The sequence below is a fragment of the Ailuropoda melanoleuca genome, chromosome 4 (assembly GCF_002007445.2).
Source record: "Ailuropoda melanoleuca isolate Jingjing chromosome 4, ASM200744v2, whole genome shotgun sequence".
NCBI lineage: Eukaryota > Metazoa > Chordata > Mammalia > Carnivora > Ursidae > Ailuropoda > Ailuropoda melanoleuca.
This window is the reverse complement of record NC_048221.1, coordinates 113,594,717-113,617,459: the sequence shown is the minus strand read 5'-3', so window position 1 is coordinate 113,617,459 and position 22,743 is coordinate 113,594,717. Positions and strand designations below refer to the sequence as shown.

The window sequence follows — 22,743 nt, the reverse complement described above, 5'->3', positions numbered from 1 at the left end:
AACTGGATGGACCAATCATAGGATATTATTCCCATTTTATAGTCGAGGAAACTGAAGTTCAGAGTGGTTGAACAAATTGCCTGGCCAGTAAGTTCTGATGCCTTTTGAACCCAGATCTTCTGCTATCAGAGCCAATTCTCCACTACGACATTGTAAATACCAGTGTATTATGTATTCATTCAGTAGCTACTTACTGAGCATCTAAGATTGCCAGTCCTTGTGCTTGGTGCTAGGAGATTCTAGAATAATCCTAATATAGCTGAACTCTCTGGGCAACCCTGAAATTACAACTCCTTTGAGGCCAGTCCCAGCGCTTTCTTTCATCCAGCATTGACTGGTAATGAATTCTGAAGATTTTACTGAAGGCTTTATGGAAGACGGAGGTGAGCCTTGCATCATATTAGACTGTAAGCTCCTTGAAGGCAAGGATCGTGTTTTACTTATCAATGTACAACCTGCTCTTAGCACGATGCCTGGCACACACTCATTGACTATTTGACGAATGAACATGTCAGACAGCAACATTTAATCCAGCTTCCTCAACAACTTCTCACCTGCCTTCCCCAGCAGCTGCTCCAAAATTATTGATGAAATAGAGGTGAATTGAACTGTGAAGAATTCCACCTCTTGTGAACTTGATCGGCTTCTCCCCGGTATTCCTGGCTTCCAGATACAAGTAGGTTTCTTCTGAAACCAAGGATAGTGTTGTTGAGGTTACCAAAAATTTGTGAGTTAAAATGAAGAGTCAGGGAGCCCATATAGCTGAGTAAACAATAACAACAAAACGTACTCATGGAAAGATAAACAACAATCTAAGACATTGCATAGTGGAGTGCCCAATGAAGATAACAGACAATTAATGCTCTTCCGAGTTCAGAGCAACAGGAAAGAGAACAGGAAGATGGTAAATTATCAACTGAAGAGAATCTATTTTGGGTCTTTTTATAGACAAACTGTGAGGTGTTGAGTTGCTTTTATTATTCTAATTCAGAGAGTTCCCCCTGCCTAGCAGGCTGTCCACAGCCTAAAGCTTTGGAGCCATTTCTGACAGGTCCCAGGAACAGCACACCTGCTGTGTCTGCATATAATTAGGCAGTGGGGCCCAGGGTCCAAGCCTCAGATCTCCTCCTTCCTGGCTGCCCAAGCATTCAGCTTTGAGGACTAGCCTCCAGGAGGGAAGAGAAACTGACCTTATTCTTTACCCATCTACCCTGATGCCTCACTCTCTGGTTGAAAGAAAAGGTATCCATTTTAAGTAACTCCTCTTAACATAAATGTCACAATTCCTTCTCTTTTTACCCCATAACCTCACCTTCAGCTCCCATCCCCAAAATAAAAATACTTCCCTGAAATTGACAATGCTTCATTTTCAAAGTTACTACCTTACTTCTGACCCAATCCAACCTTGGAGATGGAACATATTTTCTTAGATTTAGGGTGCCTCTTCTTCTTCCTTTTTTTTAAGTGCACAAATATTTCTTTATTTTATTTTTTATATATAAAATTTATTTTATTTTATATATGATAAAATGTTATCATCTATAACGCATATATATGTATACATGTACATATATGTATATTATTATTTTATATTTTTTAAGATTTTATTTATTTATTTGACGGAGAGAGAGACAGCCAGCGAGAGAGGGAACACAGGCAGGGGGAGTGGGATTGGAAGAAGCAGGCTCCCAGCAGAGGAGCCTGATGTGGGACTCGATCCCAGGATTCTGGGATCATGCCCTGACCCAAAGGCAGACGCTTAACAACTGAGCCACCCAGGCGCCCCCTATTATTATTATTTTTCAATAGGCTCCATACCCAATGTGGGGCTTGAACTCATGACCCTGACATCAAGAGCCACATGCTTTACCGACTGAGCCGGCCAGGTGCCCCAAGTGCACAAATATTCCTTTAGAGTATCACTGTGAAACTAGGAAAATAGGATATTTTGGTAAGAAAAGTCAAGATTCGTGCCTGACCGCTGACCTAGCACAAGGTGGTCCTATTTTGGACACTATGTTAAGCCCTTAAAAGTGAAAGGAAAATGAACTGAAGACACGTACTCCCTACATCTTAGAGAAACATCACAGTATGTTTCATTTCCTACCAAGCCTAGCTACAATACCTCCCCTAGTGACACCTGGCTTTGGCCATTCAAATGCATTTATCTCTTTCTGCGACAACATGAGCTTGGCAGAACATTGAGAACCGTAGGCTGAGAAAAGAAAATGCAGTCTTCCTGCCCACAGAAGAGATTCTGAGACATCCGTGCTCACACAGCATTGCCGAAAGGGCTTGTCTATGAATCAGCCACAAATGTTAAGTGGGCTGATGAGGATTGCAGAGTTGATGAGAATTTCTGAGGAAGCAGCAGGCAAGAGGGCGATCGGTTATTGTGCATGTGTGGTGCAGTCTGTGATGTCACTCGTATGGGTCTTTTTGTTATTATGTGTTAAGCTTCCCTAAGGCCTGTTGCAAGTTCTCTTTTCCCTTTGCCATCACAATTCTCCTGCTTCATGAATGAGAACTGAGGCTTGTGGCAAGAAAGTTAAATATCCCTTCAAACTACAGACAGAAAAAGGGCTGAGAGACAGTTATTTGTATTAGCATCTGATCCAGGAACACAATTCTAATTCTCATTTTCCAATCGAAGATGCATTTTGGTACTTACCACAGTCTAGCTGAATCTCCTCTGTGGTACCTAGGAACCAAACCAAAAGCAGTGTCAAGCAAAGATGAGCACAAAGGCAGTCAAATAAAACACGTCTTCCGGCTTCCAACATCCTCCCCCTTCCTGGGCCCAGTACTGTCTAGAGTTGACACATTTAGCAAAGAAATACACAGGCTCCCATATTTTATTTGACAACCCTGTTAAGGCCTTTAGGAGCTCTATCTTAGTCTTATGGCATCAGAGACTATTTTGGGGAAAAAATTCTGAGATTAGTCATCAAACTGTTGAGCCCCATTTCTCAAAGTCTGGTCTCAGGTAATCTGCATTAGAATAACCTGGGAAACCTGTGAAAAGGGCAGATTCCTGAGTCTTGCCCTTGACTCACAGAATCAGAAATTCCAGGGATGAGCCTGGAAATACACATTCTTGAAAAAGAGTGTCTCAGATAATTGAGGCACTCTAAAGCATGACAATTATTTAATGATCTGCTTGTCTTCTCCTCTCCCATCAGTACATACTTAAAGCTTTTTTCTGCTTGTAGGAAAGAGATAATAAAAGTACAGTATGTGACATTTAGGGGGGACCTTAATAAATATTCCCTTAATCCCTTTTTTAAAAAGATTTATTTATTTGAGAGAGAGAGCACGTGGGTCGGAGGAGGGGCAAAGCGAGAGAATCTTCAAGCAAGCGGACTCCCCTGTTGAGCGGGGAGCCTGGGGCTTGATCCCACAACCCTCAAACACCGTAACCCATTGGGCCACCCAGGCGCCCCTCACTTAATCTCTTCTTAAAGGAATTTTGGACTTCAGGAACAAAACGGGGTAGATCCTCAAGGCCCTTCCCCAGACCCCAGAGGAAAAGAAAGTCAGAGGCTGTCTCCGACCACCTCCGAGTAACAAAGCCCTAGTTCAGCTACACTTGACCCTGTCCAGGCTGCTACTCCAGGCCCGCCACCAGGAAAGCCTATGGACAGAGGTTCCAGCACAAACATGTCCAGAGCTTCACTGTGTGGGACAAACAGAAGGAATCTTCAGTCAGTGTTCGGAGTCACCTGCACTTATCTAACCCCTTCTCTAAATTACCTCGGCACTTCTTTCTCCTCCGGATCGAAGAGTTAATTTCAAACCAGAATTTCCCTCCCCCACCCGCCCACATTTGTCTGTCTCTAATTCTGCTCTCTGCATTTTCCAGAATTTTACCTGAAAGTCTGCCACCAACATTAATAAACAGCTAGCTCACTGCCTGTTTGGGCACCGCGTGCCAGGGAAGGGGGTAGAATCCTGCCGATTCAGGATTGGGGGTTTAGAAAGACTACAGGCCCCAACATGCAATTTCATCATCCAAAGACTACCACTCCCAACATGCAATGCAGCCAGAGTTAGCAAAGGAAAAGCCTGCCTGGAAGTTTTGCCTTCCTGTCACCCTCAGGCGAAGAAAAGATTTAGAAAGTCGCCAGAGGGCATTTTTTGCAGGAGCGGTCACTCTCCCAATCCAGGCAGGGAAGGGGAGGAGTCTGAGCCGGGTCCCGCCTCTTCTCCAGTAAACTTCTCCCTTTGGAGGCTGGAGTTCCAAGGGCCGGAAGCAGCGGCGCGCCTGCTGCTTTCCCCATGGCTTCGGTGACCAGAGCCGTATTTGGAGACCTGCCTTCAGGGGCAGGGACAGTGGAGAAGTTCCAGCTGCAGTCAGACCTGCTGAAAGTGGACATCATCTCCTGGGGCTGCACCATTACGGCCCTGGAGGTCAAAGACAGGCAGGGCAGGGCGTCCGATGTGGTGCTCGGCTTTGCAGAGTTGGAAGGTGGGTTGAACTCTGCCCCGGGCTGCCGGGCCGGCCCCGGACCCCCAGCCCACCAGTCCTCCCGCACACGCCGCCCCCCCTCCCCCCATCGATCGGGCTGCTGGCGGCCGGGACCCGGGGCAAGTCCCCGAGCTGGTCGCCGTCAGAGGAGTGCTTGCCGTCGGCCAACTCCGTGTTTCCATCCAGTGCCCGGAAAAAGACAAATGAATGGGAACAACTACAGGACTTGGTCTCTGGTTATCCATTTAGGCCTTGCTTTAGTTAATTTGGAAGAGTTGAGGATAAGATGAAACCCCTGCAACCCAGGAGCCATCTTTGAGCTGCCGGGTCTGCGAGGGCAGGAGAGGGAAGAGCTGGCCAGAGGGGGTGTGGCTCCCCGTTCGGGCTTTATGTTCTCCTGTAGGAGGACAATCCGAGACCTGCATCGTCTACTTCCTTTCTCCTTCATCAGATCCTCTTTGAGGTCTGGTGGTCTCAGAAATGCTCCAGCGTGGCTCAGTGGGTGCACGCAGTTCTGCCAACTTGATCTGAAGTAATGGGGCCCCAGCGTTCCCGGGGCCACATTAACCCTGTACTGAGTGGAAAGTGGAAGACCGACTCACTGTCTAGCAATGAGGCCTCGCAACTAGGATGAACTTTTATTGGAATCCGTGGGCAATTAGGAGCATGTATGAATCGAGGCGTTCACAAACTGTTCATTCAGTTATGTCATTCATTGAGACAGACAATGTCCTGACCCTCACAGAGCTTGCCCTTTAGCTGAGGTCATGGACATTAGCCCACTCACCAGATTCATGCCTAATTACAGGTGCAGTTTGATCTCAGCCAAGGAAAATGGACGCGGTGCTATCTCTTGTCACTACTGTGTAGCTAGACAGGAGATAAGGTCTGAGCTAAATAAAGCTGGCCAAGGGAAACTGCTTGAAGATAAATACCCTTTGCTCAGTGGAAGGGGCGTGCACAAAAACTGCCAGAGAGGAGGTTTGAGGTTTTCCTTTAGGTGTGTCTTTCTATCTGTTTGGTTCTTTAGATATGTAACATGGCTCATGGTTAGAAGTCAACAGAAGACTCCGGGTCTTGGTGTTTCTCTGGTGGGGGTTCAGATCTTCGGTCTTCAGAGTCAGAAGGTATGAGGGTTGACGAGTGACAAAAGAGGATTCTTCAGAATCATTTTGCTGAGTCACCTCTCTCTCTGTTAGTAGCATAGCTATTTTCTGGGCTGACACAGAATCACAAAGAGATTACTTGGCTGGTGCAAAATTGCCCAATGGAGTCGAAGAATTTGACAGAGGGTCTAGATTTCCAGAGCCAGCAAAGCCTTAGAGATGCTGAGCTGTCAACATCTGCTTTTATCACCTCTTCCATCTCTGCCTGATCGGAGATAGCAGCCCTCCCCCCACACCTCTGCGCACACACATTCACCTACCCTCACTCCTTACCCATTTTAGTTCTGATACAAGAGCCACGCGGATCTTAAAAGACAAAGTGTCTGTGGAATTCTTGTGAACCGTGCGCCATGACACGATGCCTGGGAGGCAACAGTGTCTTCATAGGCATGGAAGTGTTGATTTTGTGAGGGCATCCATACAGTGGAGTCGTCTCTGAGTCTAGTACTCCCATGGGAGTCTAGGTGAAGAAAGTATTATCCCCACATGTTCTTGAAAGGGAGGGAAAAAACCCAGATCCCCTCGGATTATAGTGATCTAGCTTGCTCTGTATTGCCCTCCACGGTAGCAACCTGTCTTGAGAACGTTAAATAGCATTTTCTTATTAGGATGCATCACAGGCTTCCCCCAAAAGTTGAATCAAAGCGTCTAAAATACTGTGGGTGCTGGGTCAAGACAGACGTCCTCATTCCTATGCTATAATTTAGATAATTGAATTATTGATTTTGAAAGGAAAGCATGCTATTTTCAGAAGAGAAGTTGGAAAAAAGCCCTCAGCATGTCAATTAGTGCTTTCTAATATGTGCAGTCGGCTTCGTGTTTATTGCAAGTGGCCCTTTGTTCCCTTTTTACAGCCCTGTCTTTCAGTTTTTTTGTAGATTCTCTCAGTATTGCTAAAGATAAAAGAAGACTTCATATATGTCATAACAGGAAGCGTACTTGTCTTGGTTAGAATAGTGTGAAATGCTGCTCTGCTACTATTTTGATTAATTCTTGTGTATTAAAACCCATGTTAAGAAACTGGCAAAAGTGGGCACCTGGCTGGCTCAGCTGATGGAGAGTATGGCTCTTGATCTCAGGGTTGTGAGTTTGAGCCCCATGTGGGGTGTAGAAATTACTTTAAAAAAGAAAGATCTTAAAAAAGAAAAAAAGAAATTGCTAACAGTGATTGTCTTTAAGAAAAGACACTGGGTAGCTGGGGTGCAGGGTTAAGAAGGAGACTTTATTTTCACTGCATATTCTTTTCAACTATCTGAATATGTAAGTATTATGTAAACAAAACGGAGGTAAATCATTGAAAGCTACAAGACATGACAGAATATGACAGAATAGGGGGTTATCTTGACATTACTATGTCCCCAAAACGTTTTGAGCCACAGGGAGGAGCTAAGCTTGTGTAATTCTTTGAGACATGGTCCTTTGGTATCTGCCAGGTTAGATGTGAACTCTCTCCAGTTTCCCAGATAGCTTATATAAACTGCTTGGATCATGGCCATGACCTGAGGTCGGAATGGTTCAATTTCTCCCTGGGAAAATTAGATCTTTCTTCTGTAGAATTCTAAAGAGGTAAATCATAGGATCTTTTAGTTACAGCCTGGAAAAATCGGTAATGCCTCCTATGAATTTTTCTGCCATTTTTTGTACCTAAAATACTTAAAAATGCTTTTCATGTTCATGTCCCACCTACAGTCATTATGACTTCTTTCAAAACCTGTGATGAGACTATTTGCCTATAACCCACAGGTATCAACAACCTACCCACACGATCACTGCCTGTTCTGCCCCTCTGTCTTCCCCCCAGTTACCACCAAATACCCAGCTATTACTGCTGTGAGAGCCATTGTGGAAAAAAACAGAAGAAAATGGACTTTGTGCTTTTTGAAAACGGTGATTCATAGCGGGGTGGAGGAAAAGGGACGGGTTCAGAGGCTGCGGTGTAGTATTGCAGATGCCCAAGAGTGCCCTTAGGGAACGTTGAGGATTCCTGGTTTAAGTCTCTGCTTTGTCCCTTAAAGCCGTGGGACCTAAGCAAGTTACTTAACCTCCCCAGACTTACTTCCTCGCCTAAATTAATGGATAATGATGATTAAATGTGCTACCAGCTGTGATAGTGTCTGTAGTGAACAACCAATAGTTTTTATCTCTTCCTTCCCTTGCCTCCAAATATCTTCCCTCACACTAGAACTTTTTACCTCACTTAGTTAACACTGAAGAAAGGGCATGAAAATCCATGTGGGCAGCCAGCGGCCATTGGAAAATATCTAAGATGTTGGGGACAATTAAAATGCTTGTCAATGAAAGTAATGTTTCCTCCGAAAGCCTAAGGAAAGTCATTCAGGTTGTAGAAGCTTCGACTGGGATTGGTAGGCACTTTTATGTCAGACTTTAGGGCACTCTGGCTGAAGTTTGGGCTGTAGGAGGCGGACAGCCCAGCTGGGGTCCTTGGAATGTTAGAGGAGTGGAAAGATCCAATAATATATTCTGGCCAGTCCTTTGCCCAGGAAAAGGGACAGACTTTTCCTCTACCCTTTATCCCACATCAGCAGTTGGCTTGATTAAATCATCATTGTGGCTTGACCTAGAAACTTGCCCTTTTTGCATGGAAAACAGTATTTTCTGCATTTCAAAACAAGCTTTTTAGTCATGGCCTTTTCAGAATTTGAGGACTGTCACTCTCTATAATTCTGATTTGATATAAAACTTAGTAACATATGAAGATAGTATAAAATCCATTTGTTCGGAAGAGTTTTTCAGAGACAAGTTGGGAGCAGTGCTTTCTGCTGTCCTTATGGTTCAGTCATTAAAAACTCTTCCTCTAAACCAAGGACTGACAAGTGCTTCTTATCTCTGTGGTGGGCTATTTACTGTGGCCAGAAAGTGGTCCCTTCTGAGGGAATTCTTACAAGCCCATGAACCAGCAGCATTGCTGTTGGATTTGTCATTGTTTCCAGAGCCACGCATGTGACTGGTGGAGAGTTAAGGTTGAACAGATCAAAGTAGAAATCAAAAATAGATACAGCCAAACAATTTTAAACAAAAATTCTGCTTTTCTTCATATTTTTGACTCCTGAAAAGCAGATGAATGGTCCACATTATGCGTCATCAGAAAAATGCAGATTAAAATAATAGTGAGGGTTACCAGTATGGCCAAAATCCAGAATACTGAAAACACCAAATGCTAGCGAGGATGTGGGGCAACAGGAAATCTCATTCATTGTTGGTGGGAATGCAAAATGGTACTGCCACTTTGGGAGACAGTCTGATCGTTTCTTACAAAACTAAACATATTCTAACCATATTCTAACTATAAGCAAGCAATCATGCTTCTTGGTAGTTACTCAAAGGAGTTAAAAATTTACGTTCACACACACACACACACACACACACACACACGTCCACACAAAACCTGCACAAAGGCGTTTATAGCAGCTTTATTCATAATCGCCCAAACAACAACCAAGTTGTCCTGTGGTCGGTGAACGGACAAATGAACTGTGGAACATCCCGCCCAGTGGAATATTATCCAGTGCTAAAAAGACATGAGCTACTAAGCCACAAAAAGCCACTAAAACTCATATTATTAAATGAAAAAAGCCCATCTGAAAGGGCTACCTACTATCCAAGTCCAACTATGACATTTCGAAAAAGGCAAGTTTATGGAGTCACTAAAAAGATTTGTGGTTGACAGGGGCTAGGGGGATGGAAGGGATGAATAGGGAGAGCACGGAAGATTTTTAGGGCAGTGAAAATACTATGTATTGTATTATAATGATGGATACATATCATTATTCATTTGTCCAAATCCATAGAATGTACAGCACCAAGAGTGAGCCCTACTGTTGAACTATGGACTTTGGGTGATAATGATATGTCGGTGTGGGTTCATCAATTATTAGAAATGTGTCTCTCATCAGGGGGATGTTGGTAACGGGAGAGGCTATGCATGTGTGGGGACGGGGAATATATGGGGAATCTGTACTTTCTGCTCAGTTTTGCTGTAGACCTAAAACTGCTCTAAAAATAAGTCTAGGGCACCTGGGTGGCTCAGTTGGTTAAGCGTCTGCCTTCGGCTCAGGTCATGATCCCAGGGTCCTGGGATGAGTCCCGAATTCAGCTCCTTGCTCAGCAGGGAGCCTGCTTCTCCCTCTGCCGCTCCCCCTGCTTATGGTCTCTTTCTCTCTCTGACAAATAAATAAAATCTTTAAAAAATAAAGTCTACTAAAAAAACAAAAGCAGATGAAGCAAAACCAAGAGAAGTTTTCTTGGCCCGTCAGAACTCTTTCTGGTTGCCCAGTGTAAGGAGTTTTAAAGCTGCAGCTTCAGAAAGAGAGGAGGGTGGGGAGGGAGGTGAGAGCCTTTGGCGAGGTCAGTCTGGCCTATGCTAAGGGATGGTGGTAAGATCAATTCACCAGAAAGTCTTGTGCTTTTCAAATAATGTGATGCTTCAGAACAAGTACTTAGGAGCCAGACTGTGTTAAATCCAGGTTCTTCTGATAACTAGCTGTGTTTTGGGGCAAGTTACTTAGCCTTTCTGCCCTCAGGTTCCACATCTGTAAAATGAGGGTAATAATATTGTCTAGCTCATAGAACTATCCTGAAGATGACATGAGTTAAATGTAGAGCACTTAGAAAGTGGCCGAGCCTTAGGAAGACCTCGGGGTTAGCTATTATGACAGTCCATGCGCAGGACTCTGAGGACCTGCAGGTTAGCGGGGGAGTGAATCTGGAGAGACCTGGAAGAGGATGGTTAATGTTTCACTTACACCCAGCCAGTTGAGTAATGGGAACCTATGATCTGTAACTGGCCTAATGGTTCAGGGTCTGTATCCCAAGAGCCCCTCCAGCCATGGTAAAAATAATTCATATGCTTGAATTGCATACTCTTCTTTTTTTTTTTTCATTTAAATTCAGTTAATTAACAGATAATGTATTATTACTTTCAGAGGTGGAGGTCAGTGAGTCATCAGTCTTGTGTAACACCCAGTGCTCATCACATCACATGCCCTCTGTAATGTCTGTCACCCAGTTACTCCATCTCCCCACCTCCTCCCCTCCAGCAACCCTCAGTTTGCTTCCTATGATTAAGAGTCTCTTATGGTTTGTCTCCCTCTCTGATTTTATCTTGTAGCAGTGGTTCTCATATATAGCAGCGACGTCCACAAGAAGAAAAGTTGAGGCTTAAAAGAGGGACTTTCACGTTTTACTCTTTTTGTAAAAAAAAAAAAAGATTTGTTTATTTATTTGAGACAGAGCGCAGGGAGTGGGGGATAGGGGGCAGAGGGAGACAGAGAATCTCAAGCAGACTCCCTGCTGAGCATGGAGCTCAACGTAGGGCTGGATCTCACGACCCTGAGATCATAACCTGAGTCGAAATCAAGAGTCAGACACGTAACTGGCTGAGCCACACAGATGCCCCTTTCACATTTTAGTCTTTATTAAGGTTGCCAGATTTAGTGAATGAGAATATGGGACACCTGATTAAATTTGAATTTCAAATAAATAACAAATGGGTTCTTTTAAAACTTTTAAAAAAGTTTTTATTTATTCATTTATTTAAGGAATCTCTACACCCAACATGGGGCTCGAACTCATGACTCCGAGGTCAAGAGTCTCATGCTCTTCTGACTGAGCCAGGAAGACACCCCAGCAGATGGTTTTTAAATGTTAAGTATGTCTCATGTATAATAATAATATGGATATACTTATACTAAAAAATTATTTATCGTTTATCCGAAATTCAGATTCAGCTGGGTGTCCTGTATTTCCTCTGACATGCCTACTCCCTATATAATTTGTTTAATGCTCTTTAAAGGATAGTTTCATGAAATAATTGTATTATTTAAAAAAAATAAAAAGAGGAAGAAGAATTCTTCTCAAGACAACACAAATATAGAGTTTTTAGTTAAGGAAATTGATTGACTTAGAAAAGAGCAAATTACAAAGTAGCACTTAAATTAAGACTCTGATTTTATAAAAAGAAGAAAAGCACATGTCTGCATGTACTAAAAGGTAGGAGGATATATATAAGAATATTAACAGTAGTCCTCTCTAGTGATGAGATGAAGATGATTTAAATTTCTTGGGGTGCCTGGGTGGCTCAGTTGGTTGCACATCTGACTCTTGGTTTTGGCTCGGTGGTGATCTCATGGATCATGAGATCAAGCCCCAAGCGGGGCTCTGTGCTCAGCGTGCAGAGTCTGCTTAAGACTCTAGCGCCCTCTTCTTCTGCCCCACCTCCCTCAAATAAATAAATCTTTTTTTTCTTAGAGATTTTAATTATTTATTTGTCAGAGAGAGAGAGCACAAGCAGGGGGAGCAGCAGGCAGAGGGAGAAGCAGGCTCCTCGCTGAGTTAGGATCCTAATGTGGGGCTCGATCCCAAGACCCTGGGATCACAACCCAAGCCAAAGGCAGACTCTTAACCAACTGAACCACCCAGGCGTCCCTAAATAAATCTTTTAAAAAAATACATTTCTTCTTCATGCTTTATAAAGTTCTTTCACAATGTTTACAAAGAACATGCGTTACTTTTGGAAAGGGAAAATGTTGTGTGTAAAGAACACCATTTTTCTGTGCTCCCTGAGGAGTTGAGTATGTCCAAGCTGTTCCTACTTTCAGCTTCTCTCAGAAGGAAGTGGTAGGCAGCACTGGGAGCCTCACCTTTGGTCTGAAGTTTTGTTTTGTTTTGTTTTGTTTTAAAGATTTTATTTATTTATTTGACAGAGATAGAGACAGCCAGCGAGAGAGGGATCACAAGAAGGGGGAGTGGGAGAAGAAGAAGCAGGCTCATAGCAGAGGAGCCTGATGTGGGGCTTGATCCCATAACTCCGGGATCACGCCCTGAGCCGAAGGCAGACGCTTAACCGCTGTGCCACCCAGGCGCCCCTGGTCTGAAGTTTTAAAAAACACTTCCATCTCATGTCCTGCAGGCTACCTCCAAAAGCAGCCCTACTTTGGAGCCGTGGTTGGCAGGGTGGCCAACCGAATTGCCAAAGGAACATTCACATTGGACGGGAAGGAGCATAAGCTGGCCATTAACAATGGGCCCAACAGTCTGCATGGAGGAGTCAGAGGGTTTGATAAGGTGAGTCGGGGGCACTGGACAGAGTCCTCACCTGGCGCACTTCACAGAGTACCTTCAAACATACCATCTGTTCTCTAGGCTCAATCCTAGGCCCTACAGCAGATGTGTGGGGAGGTGATACAGGAAAGAGGCCGATCCTGGGGTTTGGGGGACCCATCCTTCTGTAGCTCATCGGACTATAACAGGCAGGGGAGCCCTGAGTGAAAGGGTGACAGCCCTTGACTTGGGAAAGACAGGGAATGACTTTCTCCCAGTGTTGGGCTCAGAAGCCCAGTGGACCTTGGGCACAACAGAAAAGTGGATTAAAAACACTACCTGCCACTTACTGTACAAGGCATTTGCACGTCTTCTCTCTTGTGCTTATGAGAGCCCTGCGTTCTCACCAAGTGAGAAATCTGAGGGTCTGAAAGGCCATATAACTCCTAGGTTGGGCTGCCTGGCCCGCAGCCCTCGTTTCTGCACGATAACTGCTGGTGTAGGCGCCCCTGGTCCAACACACACCCCTGAAACTGCCAGTATGCCCCCCTCCGTGCAGTGTGGTGCCACATCCAGGCGTAGCCTTCCAGCGAAGTGCCTTATGCCTCAAAATTACCTCAGATTCTCCCCCGATTACTCCTGTCCACAGTAAAACTCCCATTCCCCAAGCGAATCCCTGGCAAAACAAGGTTAGGACAGCAAACTGATCAAACAGCTTCTCCCTGAAGTAGAAATGCCTGGCCTGCTTCCTAGCTGTGTGGGAGTCTGAGGCTTAACCCCCAGCGACTCTCTTACTAGTCTAATTTCAGGGAGATAATTTTGGTGGCTAACTCTCCTTTAAATTATACCACCCAGTTTATTTCCTAAAGAAGAGCCAGAAAATACTAGAAGGGTCTGGCAGTTCAAGATCACCATTTCTTCCTTTCTGCCTCTTACTGCCACCTGTCCCGTTGAAGGAAGTTGGTCACTCTTTCCCGTCTCACCAACTTCCTGTCTGTGGCCTAGAACCACACATGCCCCATCTCCTCCCTGTTGCTCTGTGATCGGACACCTCACACCAGGAAGGCATGAAGGCAAGGGGTGGCCTCGGTCCTGGCAGTACCAGGACAGAGGGTCTCTGGAGTATGGCAGGCCCATGGGCAAAGCCCAACCAGAGGAAGTCAGGCCCAGCTCTGTTCTGACAGGGATCGTCAGAGGAGTGTCAGAACAGCACCTGTTCTGGTTTGATCCCCTTCCCTCTGTTCCACTGTAGTGTTTTCTGTGGCGTTGCCTCACCTGTGTGCCCTGTAAAAACACAGCCAGCTAGTGAGGACATACATCCCAGTGCACTGTGCCTACTGAGTCCCTTCTGTGAACCAGGCAGCGTCATATGGTGGGGATTCCTGGGACTCCAGGAGAGCGAGGGAGCCAGACCCTTCGATAAACAGCTGTTCTCGGCAACCAGCCCCTAATGTAGATGCCAGCGGTGTGCTGTAGACACCGGGTGTGGACAGATTCTAGCAACCGGGGAGGCAGGATTTGAACTACCCTTGAAGGAAGAATAGCATTTCATTTAGTAAGTAGGTACTGGAAAAAATGGCTGTGCAGAAGCCCAGAGAGGGTCGGGGACAGACTTGGAATGTTACCCTGGGGATATTGAAAGCTTTTGAACTGTAAGCTTTCACAAAGTAACGTGAGCCATATCGGGGAACTTTGTTTCCAGTTGTATTTCATCTCGACAATTACTGAATAATAGCTGGTTTGTAGATAAGTCTTTTTCTATTTATATCAACACAACATTCTTAAAAGATGAAATTGAATAACTTAACAGGATTAGAAATGGTATTTAAGTAGGCCTAGAGATGCAAATGTGGAAATTTTCAGGAAATTTGGAAAGTGTGGAGTCAGGGATATTCTCCCATGGGTAGGAATTGTGTTTTCCACAAAATTATACTTAACCGATAATATTGGTTTACACAAAAAACTTTCCACTGTGTTCTTTCTCTGAAGGACAAAAACTAGGTGGTAAGTGAAGAACATTTTATTTCAAGTACTTTATTCCTAAAATTTTCCATTTGGGGGATTTTTTCTTTTTTTAATCATGCATATAGCTGGCTTTATATTTTAAGTGTCTTGAAAATTCAAGACTTCTAGGAGATAACTAGGGTGTAAAATTAATTTTTTACTAAGGTCAATGAATTTGTTTCAGATACCAGCTGTTTTACCGTAGGTAAAGGCAGAGACCTCTGCTCCTACTGGGCTCCCCTGCCTGGTAAACGTGGGATCTCTCAACATCAGTGAGAGAGATCCAGGCCACGCTAGGAGCAGGTGGGCAGAGCCTGGGCTCAAAGGCCATTCCTGTGGCCCACAGAAATGATTATCTTTCAGTCTATTTGGAAGGGCAGTGTTTGGCTAAAACTTTTCTGTTGAAAAAAGGAGATTCAAACAAAAAATTAACTGAAAAGAAGATGTGGAATGCTGTAGACTGCCAGGCCTAAGTCTGAATCTTAGTTCTGTCACTAATGATGTGTATGACTTCAACAAGATTTTTTTTACCCCTTTAAACAATGGGCACAGGGCGCCTGGGTGGCTCAATCAGTTAAGTGTCCAACTCTTGGTTTCAGCTCAGGTCGTGCTCTCAGGGTTCTGAGATCGAGCCCCATGTCGGGCTCCATGCTCAGCCTGGAGTCCGCTTCACACTCTCTCTCTCCTGGGGCACCTGGGTGGCTCAGTCAGTTGGGTGTCTGCCTTTGGCTTGGGTTGTGATCCCAGGGTCCTGGGATCGAGCCCCATGTCAGGCTCTCTGCTCGGCGGGAAGCCTGCTTCTCCCTCTCTCTCTGCCTGCTACTCTCCCTACTTGTGCTCTCTCACTCTGTCAAATAAAAAAATAAAATCTTAAAAAAAAACTTTCTCTCTCTCTCCCTCTGCTCCTCCCCCCGATTGTGCGCTTTCTCTCTTTCCCTCTCTCTCTTTCTATATATATATATAAAATAAATAAATAAATCATTAAAAAAAAAAGGAGTTTTAAACAACGAGCGTGAAGTATGAAAAGGTTCTACTCAACCCCGGAAATATGGAAGGTGGAAGTAGACAAGGTAACACTACTGAACTCAATTTGCTCATCTGTAGAATGGGGTCATAGTATTAGTGGGAGCCATTTGAAAGGGCCAGTGTTCAACTCTTTTGACCTACAAAGATGGTCATTTCATTTGGTTCAACCAAATCCTTATTTTATAAAATGATTTATGTAAAGCACCAGGTCAGTGGCTGGTGAGCACCAAACAAATGGATATCTCCTATTAGCAAAGACCTCTTGACTAGTGATCCCCCCTCAAAGGGACTGGGGCTCTCTGGACAGTATGTCCCTTGATAGCATAGAATAAGGAAAAAAGCTCAGGATCAGACCATTGTCTTCCCAGCTGGAAGAAGCTAGGAAATGTAGTGTATTCTTTCTGAGCCCAACTCTCTCATAGTTAAATGAAGATAATGGTGCCTACACTGAGTCAGCACTGAGACAGATAAGAGAGTGTCTGTGGGGGCGCCTGGGTAGCGCAGTCATTAAGCGTCTGCCTTCGGTTCAGGGCATGATCCCGGTATTCCGGGATCGAGTCCCACATCGGGCTCTTCCGCTGGGAGCCTGCTTCCTCTCCCACTCCCCCTGCTGTGTTCCCTCTCTCGCTGGCTGTCTCTCTGTCACATAAATAAATAAAAANATTTCCGGGATCGAGTCCCACATCGGGCTCTTCCGCTGGGAGCCTACTTCCTCTCCCACTCCCCCTGCTGTGTTCCCTCTCTCGCTGGCTGTCTCTCTGTCACATAAATAAATAAAAATCTTAAAAAAAAAAAAAAAAGAAAGTGTCTGTGAAGTTCCTAGCAAAGTGTCTGGCTCATCATGGGCACTCAGTAAGTCCTGGCTGGCCCTCCCCTGTAAGGGTAATCTTGAGGCCTCTAGAGCAAAGGTGAGAGGAACCACTGTGTGAATCAAAGATTTCTGTTTCAAAAGCAAAAAATTCTAGAAAACTTTTCTTCATATTTTTTTTGCCACCCTTAGAACCATATTTTCTAGAATGAGGAGATGACTTCGGGATCATTTTTCCAACCCCTTTATGGCAGGGACTGATGCCCAACATCACACAGTGAGCTAGGAACAAACCTGGCCCCCAAATCGGGACTCCTGACATGTGGGCAGAAGTCTTCCTAACAGAACAAGTGTCTTCTTGTTTGTTTGGAACTCTGCCCAGGGAATATAGAGAATCTTGGAGTGTTTTTTATAAATATTCATAAATAGTACTTCCCTGGGAAAGAGGGGCTGATTTATTAAGGTCATTTTTTTAATACCATTAGCAGATATTGCTATATGACATTTATCAGAATGGGGCACCAAGATAAAAAAAAAAACTTTTAAAGAAGGGGAAGAAGAAAATATTGTAGACACATATGTATAAGTTTAGGGAGAAAGACTGTGGGGAATATGAGTAGGTAAAGAGCAAACATTTTCTCTCAAAATCTACTTTTTTGTATAAAACAACATTTTAGAACAATTAAAATCCAAGCTGTTGGAATTTAGAACAAAGTTATTTGAATAATAGAACAAAGCTATTATTCAAACATCTTGAAGATCATATAACCATTTCTCTTCCTAGAATTAGCTAGCTTTAAATATTGAAACGTGGCATTTAGCTCGAAATTGCAATGACTGAACAGCTTCGAAAACACTTTTTTCTAGGTCCTCTGGACCCCTCAGGTGCTGTCAGATGGCGTTCAGTTCTCGAGGGTCAGTCCAGATGGTGAGGAAGGTTACCCTGGAGAGTTGAAAGTCTGGGTGACTTACACGCTGGATGGTGGGGAGCTTATGATCAACTACCGAGCCCAGGCCAGTCAGACCACACCGGTCAGTCTGACCAACCATTCCTATTTCAACCTGGCGGGCCAGGTAAGTGGACTTGCTGTGCTCTCCTGCTGCAGCATAAATGTAACTTGCCTCTTCTCTCCTGCCGCGTGCTTTGTGGAATGACCTGGGGAGTGGCTGGAGAGACCAACCTAGGACGGAATTACTCTGGCAATGGGGTCAACCCTGGTGATGAGCAAAGATGGCTAGCAAAGCAGCTGGCTCATAGTAGGTGCTCAATAAATGGAAGTTAGAAAGGTAGAATGAGTACATTGTATTACCCAGAGAATTACCTCTTTCCCCCATGTTCAGACAAGGAACCTAGCTATTTCAAGAACTCCCTCTCATCTCACTGTAACATGAGCTTATATTTGCTTCCTCATTCCACTCCTACCCCTAAAAGATTGCAGTTAAGGCACTTTCCGTCCTTGGAACTTTAAAAATGGGCTTGGCTCAGCCCCTTTAGATATGCTGCCAACATTTGTATGCCTCCAGCATGCAGCCCACTCTAAGAGAGCTCTAGAGATGGTCCCCACCCCCCAGGTAATCCCCTCCACACGACCTTATTCCCTCCTAATGACATTTTTGAGCTTGTCCAGGAGAATGTTACATGAGGCAGAGTAGAAAGTTTAGCTAAACTCTGTAGACTCTATTACTTCCTCTTCATCTGAAAAGCCATCATTGTCTACTATACTTGAATCGCTTTGGCATGATTTCCTACCACAAGATGATGTTCACAGCCAACTAGTAATATCTTGCATTTTTACACTCTTTTAGGAGTCTGCTGACGAAGTGCTGCTTTTTTTTCTAGGATCTTTCCAAATAGCACGAATTAATTGGTTCTTATGTAATTTCCAAAGTTCATCCCTTAAAAATAAGAAAGAGGATTCTAAACTTGTCTATCGCTTATCCTCAGAAACTTCCACCATCCTCCTTAAGATCTTAGAGATGGGGCGCCGAGGTGGTTAAGTGGTTAAGCATCAGTTGGTTAAGCATCTGCCTTCAGCTCGGGTCATGACCCCGGGGTCCTGGGATCGAGCCCCACATCTGGTTCCCTGCTCAGCCAGGAGCCTGCCTCTCCCTCTGTCTGCTGTCCCCCCTGCTTCTGCTTTCTCTCTCTGTCAAATAAAGAAATAAAAATCTTTAAAAAAAAATCTTAAACCAAAAACCAAAACCAAAACCAAAACATGCCCAGCTGTAAGAGGCTCTGCAATAATGTGCGTAAAAAATAATGTACTTTTAAAAAAATATATATTTTATTTATTTATTTGACAGAGAGAGAAAGAGAGGGAGAACAAGCAGGGGGAGTGGGAGAGGGAGAAGCAGGCTCCCCACTGAGCAGGGAGGCCCACGCAGGGCTCGATCCAAGGACCCTGGGATCATGACCTGAGCTGAAGACAGATGCTTACCCGACTGAGCCACCCAGGCGCCCGAAGACTCTACTTTTTATAATAAGTTCAGAAAGAAACTTGGCAGAAATAGAACAAAATATTAGTGGTTTTTTATAGGTAGTAGATCATGGTGATTTTTCACTATTTTCCACATTTTTGTATACTTAGGACATCCTATTTTATAATCGGGCTGTGGGAGGTGCTCTAAAGAAATAGATTCAGAAATGGAAATTATGCATTAAATACGTAAGTATCTGCCGATGTATTCCAATCAAGGAGTCAAAATGGGAATGCAAGTTCACTAAGGCTCTGTCCATTTACCCGGCACGAGGACCCTCACAGATCACAGAGTCGACCCACAAGGAGGGTGGTCAACGTTAACCCCCTTCTGTATACTGTCTTAGTGAGTGTAACTGGAATCCACGGCTAGCTTCAGGGTTGAGGGTGGGAGGGGGCCATCAGCCCTTTGGGGCCCTTTGAGGAGAGTGGATGGTCACTCACCAGGCCTGGGGTCCAGGGGCTCTGCATCTTTGGAACATCTCTTTTTTTTTTTTTTTTTAAAGATTTTATTTATTTATTCGAGAGATAGAGACAGCCAGCGAGAGAGGGAACACAAGCAAGGGGAGTGGGAGAAGAAGAAGCAGGCTCATAGCAGAGGAGCCTGATGTGGGGCTCGATCCCAGAACGCCGGGATCACGCCCTGAGCCGAAGGCAGACGCTTAACCGCGGTGCCACCCAGGCGCCCCTGGAACATCTCTTACCCTACCCAGGAAAGCATTATCATTGTGTCTTAAACCCTTCCCAGGGAAATAGCTCAAAACTTAGTCATTTATTTTTTTTTTTAAAAGATTTTATTTATTTGACAGAGATAGAGACAGCCAGAGAGAGAGGGAACACAAGCAGGGGGAGTGGGAGAGGAAGAAGCAGGCTCATAGCAGAGGAGCCTGATGTGGGGCTCGATCCCACAACGCCAGGATCACGCCCTGAGCCGAAGGCAGACGCTTAACCGCGGTGCCACCCAGGCGCCCCTGGAACATCTCTTACCCTACCCAGGAAAGCATTATCATTGTGTCTTAAACCCTTCCCAGGGAAATAGCTCAAAACTTAGTCATTTATTTTTTTTTTTAAAAGATTTTATTTATTTGACAGAGATAGAGACAGCCAGAGAGAGAGGGAACACAAGCAGGGGGAGTGGGAGAGGAAGAAGCAGGCTCATAGCAGAGGAGCCTGATGTGGGGCTCGATCCCACAACGCCAGGATCACGCCCTGAGCCGAAGGCAGACGCTTAACCGCTGTGCCACCCAGTCGCCCCAAAACTTAGTCATTTAAAATGGTCAGCTCATCATATGTATTTTCTTGTTGCTTATTTGTTTTTTAAATTTAATAAGCAGTATGTTTGTTCTACCTGGGGCCAAATTTTGACTCACCACTTCTAAGATTGACTGTTGGTAGCCTGGGGGGAAGAGAGAACTGTGTTTTTCAAAGAATGGAAAAGGTTGCAGGTTGTTTGGGCTTAGTTGTTGTGGTTCCTCCCTTATCTAACCCCAAACTGGGCAATCACGTAGGAGCTAGGAAGCAGCCTGGGGGAATTTGAGATGAAAGGCAATAGTGGGGTTCTAGCATGACTGGGGAGGTAGTCAGCAAGGACCCGGGTTCTTCTCTTTCCAATCTGCCTCTTCAGTGTTTTGGCTCTTGTCTTCGGGCTCATCCTCTCCTGGGCACATGATGGTTGCTGCAGCTCCGGGAATCACGTCTTCATATAGTTCCACCCAGAGGCAAAAAATAATCTATTCCATTTTTTCATTTTTAAGAATGTTCCCTTTTTGATAATAAAACTTTTCCCAGAAGCTTCCAGCAGACTTTGCCTCACATTTGATGGGCCAGGAGAGTGTCCCATGCCCTGCCTAATCCAGTACCAGCAAGGGAATTGGACCACCATGATGGGTTTAGGCCAATCAAAATACACTCATGTGGGATTAGGGAGGGCGTCCTTTCCCTGAGCATATGGCCTAGCACAGGTCCCATCAACAAGTCAGCGCTCTGCCAGGGGAAAACGAGGGTGCCAGTAAGGGAGTTGCTGTGGCTTTGGGGTAGTACTCGAGTCAGCGCTATCCTGCTAGAGGTGACGAGAGCTGAATGAAGGCAGTCGTAGTGGCAATGCACGGAGAGGTCCGTAAAGCCCCGGGCAGGCCACAAAGAGCTCTATAAATGGTTAATGTTCCAAACCAGTAGCAGCTGAGCAAAGCTAACCGAAACCAACAGCGAACCCAGAGATGGGCCTCCAGAGCTGTTGGTGGATCAGCCTTCCTTGCCAGGTTTTCACCGGCCTAGAAAGGAAATGAACCCAGCAGGAATAGTCCACCAGAGTGGATCATTGCATTATTCCAGTCAGAAGAACGATAAATTGAAGCCTGCTTCCTTTTCATAAAGGAATGTAGATGCCGCTTGGTGACCCGATGCCCATTAAGGGAGTGACTCTCTCATGAATGTTCCTTTCCTTCTCCCCCACCCGGGCTTCTTCCTAACCTCTCAGACTTGTCAATTTATTTGGTGTGTGACTGAATCATTTTCTTCCTGCCCTAATGCTACAAAACAAACAGAAAAAGGAAATTCCTAAGCATCTTTATTCATCATAGTAAAAAACTGGAAGCAAACAAAAGTCTATCAACGGGCGAATGGATAAACGGATTGTGATATATTCGTACAATGGAATACTACTCAGCCTTCCACTGAGCATTGGGCAGATAGAGCCAAGGAAACAGTCCCCAGTTCTCTTCCCTCATCTCTGCTCCCCTCAGGCCCAGAGGCCTCTTCCGTGCTGGCAGGATCCCTGAGGCCGGTGGGGGGCGGGGGGGAAGTAGGGAGAACCCTCCAGAAGAGACCCCTCTAGTCGAGAGCTGCTCTAGGTGGTGGTGCAGACCCCTCCCATTTTGGACCTGCCTTCTCAGGTCAGAACAAGGACCAAAGGAGGGGCTAAGGTAGAGACTGTGGGGGCAGAGGAGAGGCCTCTGTCCTGGCCTTGTCTCCCGTCCACTCCTACCCCTGCCCACGTGTACCCACCGGGAGACGTACCCACAAGACCAGGGCAGTTCTTGAGAAACAGAGCCTCCTTCGAGTGTAATTAAAGCAATTTCTGGCCGGTTTAGATATAGATTCTCGTGGTCTCTAAAATCCTGGCATTTCTCCTCAGGACAACTCCATTGGATGTGTGGGCCTACGTCTTTCTGACTAGAGGATCGGGTTCGGTTAACCCGCAGGGCTCTGCCTCCCTCTGCTTCTCAAGAACCCAGCCTAGCTTTCAGTTTAGCTTAGCTCGGAGTTTCTCAACCCAAGTGCATTGACATGTTGGGTCGGACAATTTCTTTGTTGCAGGGCTGTGCATTATAGGGTGTTTGGCAGAATTCCTGGCTTCTTCCCACTAGATGCCAGGAGCATTTCCACCCCCGGTCATGACAATCAAAAATGTCTCCAGAACATTGTCGGATTTTGCCCGATGGCAAAGTCATCCCCCGTTGAAAAGCATCCCCAGTTTAGCTTACGTTTGAGCATTCACCGAGCAGAAGCCCTCTCCTGGTTCCCCTTCCATGTCTTCTGCTGTGAAGCTTGAAAATATACTATTCAAATATAATCCTCTTTATCAGAAACCTGTGTGTGTACTTTCCAATTTGCAAGCAACACACCACAGCTTTACTAAACTGTCCTTCACAAGAACCCTGGAAAAGTGGAAAAGGAGCATCGTTGGCCTGGTTTACCCTGAAGGACAAGAGATTCTAGGTTGAGTGACTCCATGAG

At 45.1% G+C, this 22,743-nt stretch overlaps 1 protein-coding gene across 4 annotated transcripts in view; it reads left to right on the top strand.

Moving 5' to 3' along the window:
* Positions 1-22,743, top strand: part of GALM (galactose mutarotase) — a 105,421-nt gene that overhangs the window by 51,273 nt on the left and 31,405 nt on the right. Inside the window, exons 1-3 of one of the 4 annotated variants that reach the window (XM_034659643.1) lie at positions 4,081-4,468; positions 12,563-12,717; positions 17,399-17,605. In XM_034659643.1, coding sequence (XP_034515534.1) covers positions 4,279-4,468; positions 12,563-12,717; positions 17,399-17,605 — 552 coding nt within the window. In that variant the 5' untranslated portion in view covers positions 4,081-4,278. Of the gene's footprint in view, positions 1-4,080; positions 4,469-12,562; positions 12,718-17,398; positions 17,606-22,743 lie in introns of those variants that run through there. The other 3 variants (XM_034659640.1, XM_002924043.4, XM_034659641.1) reach the window with 3 other exon arrangements.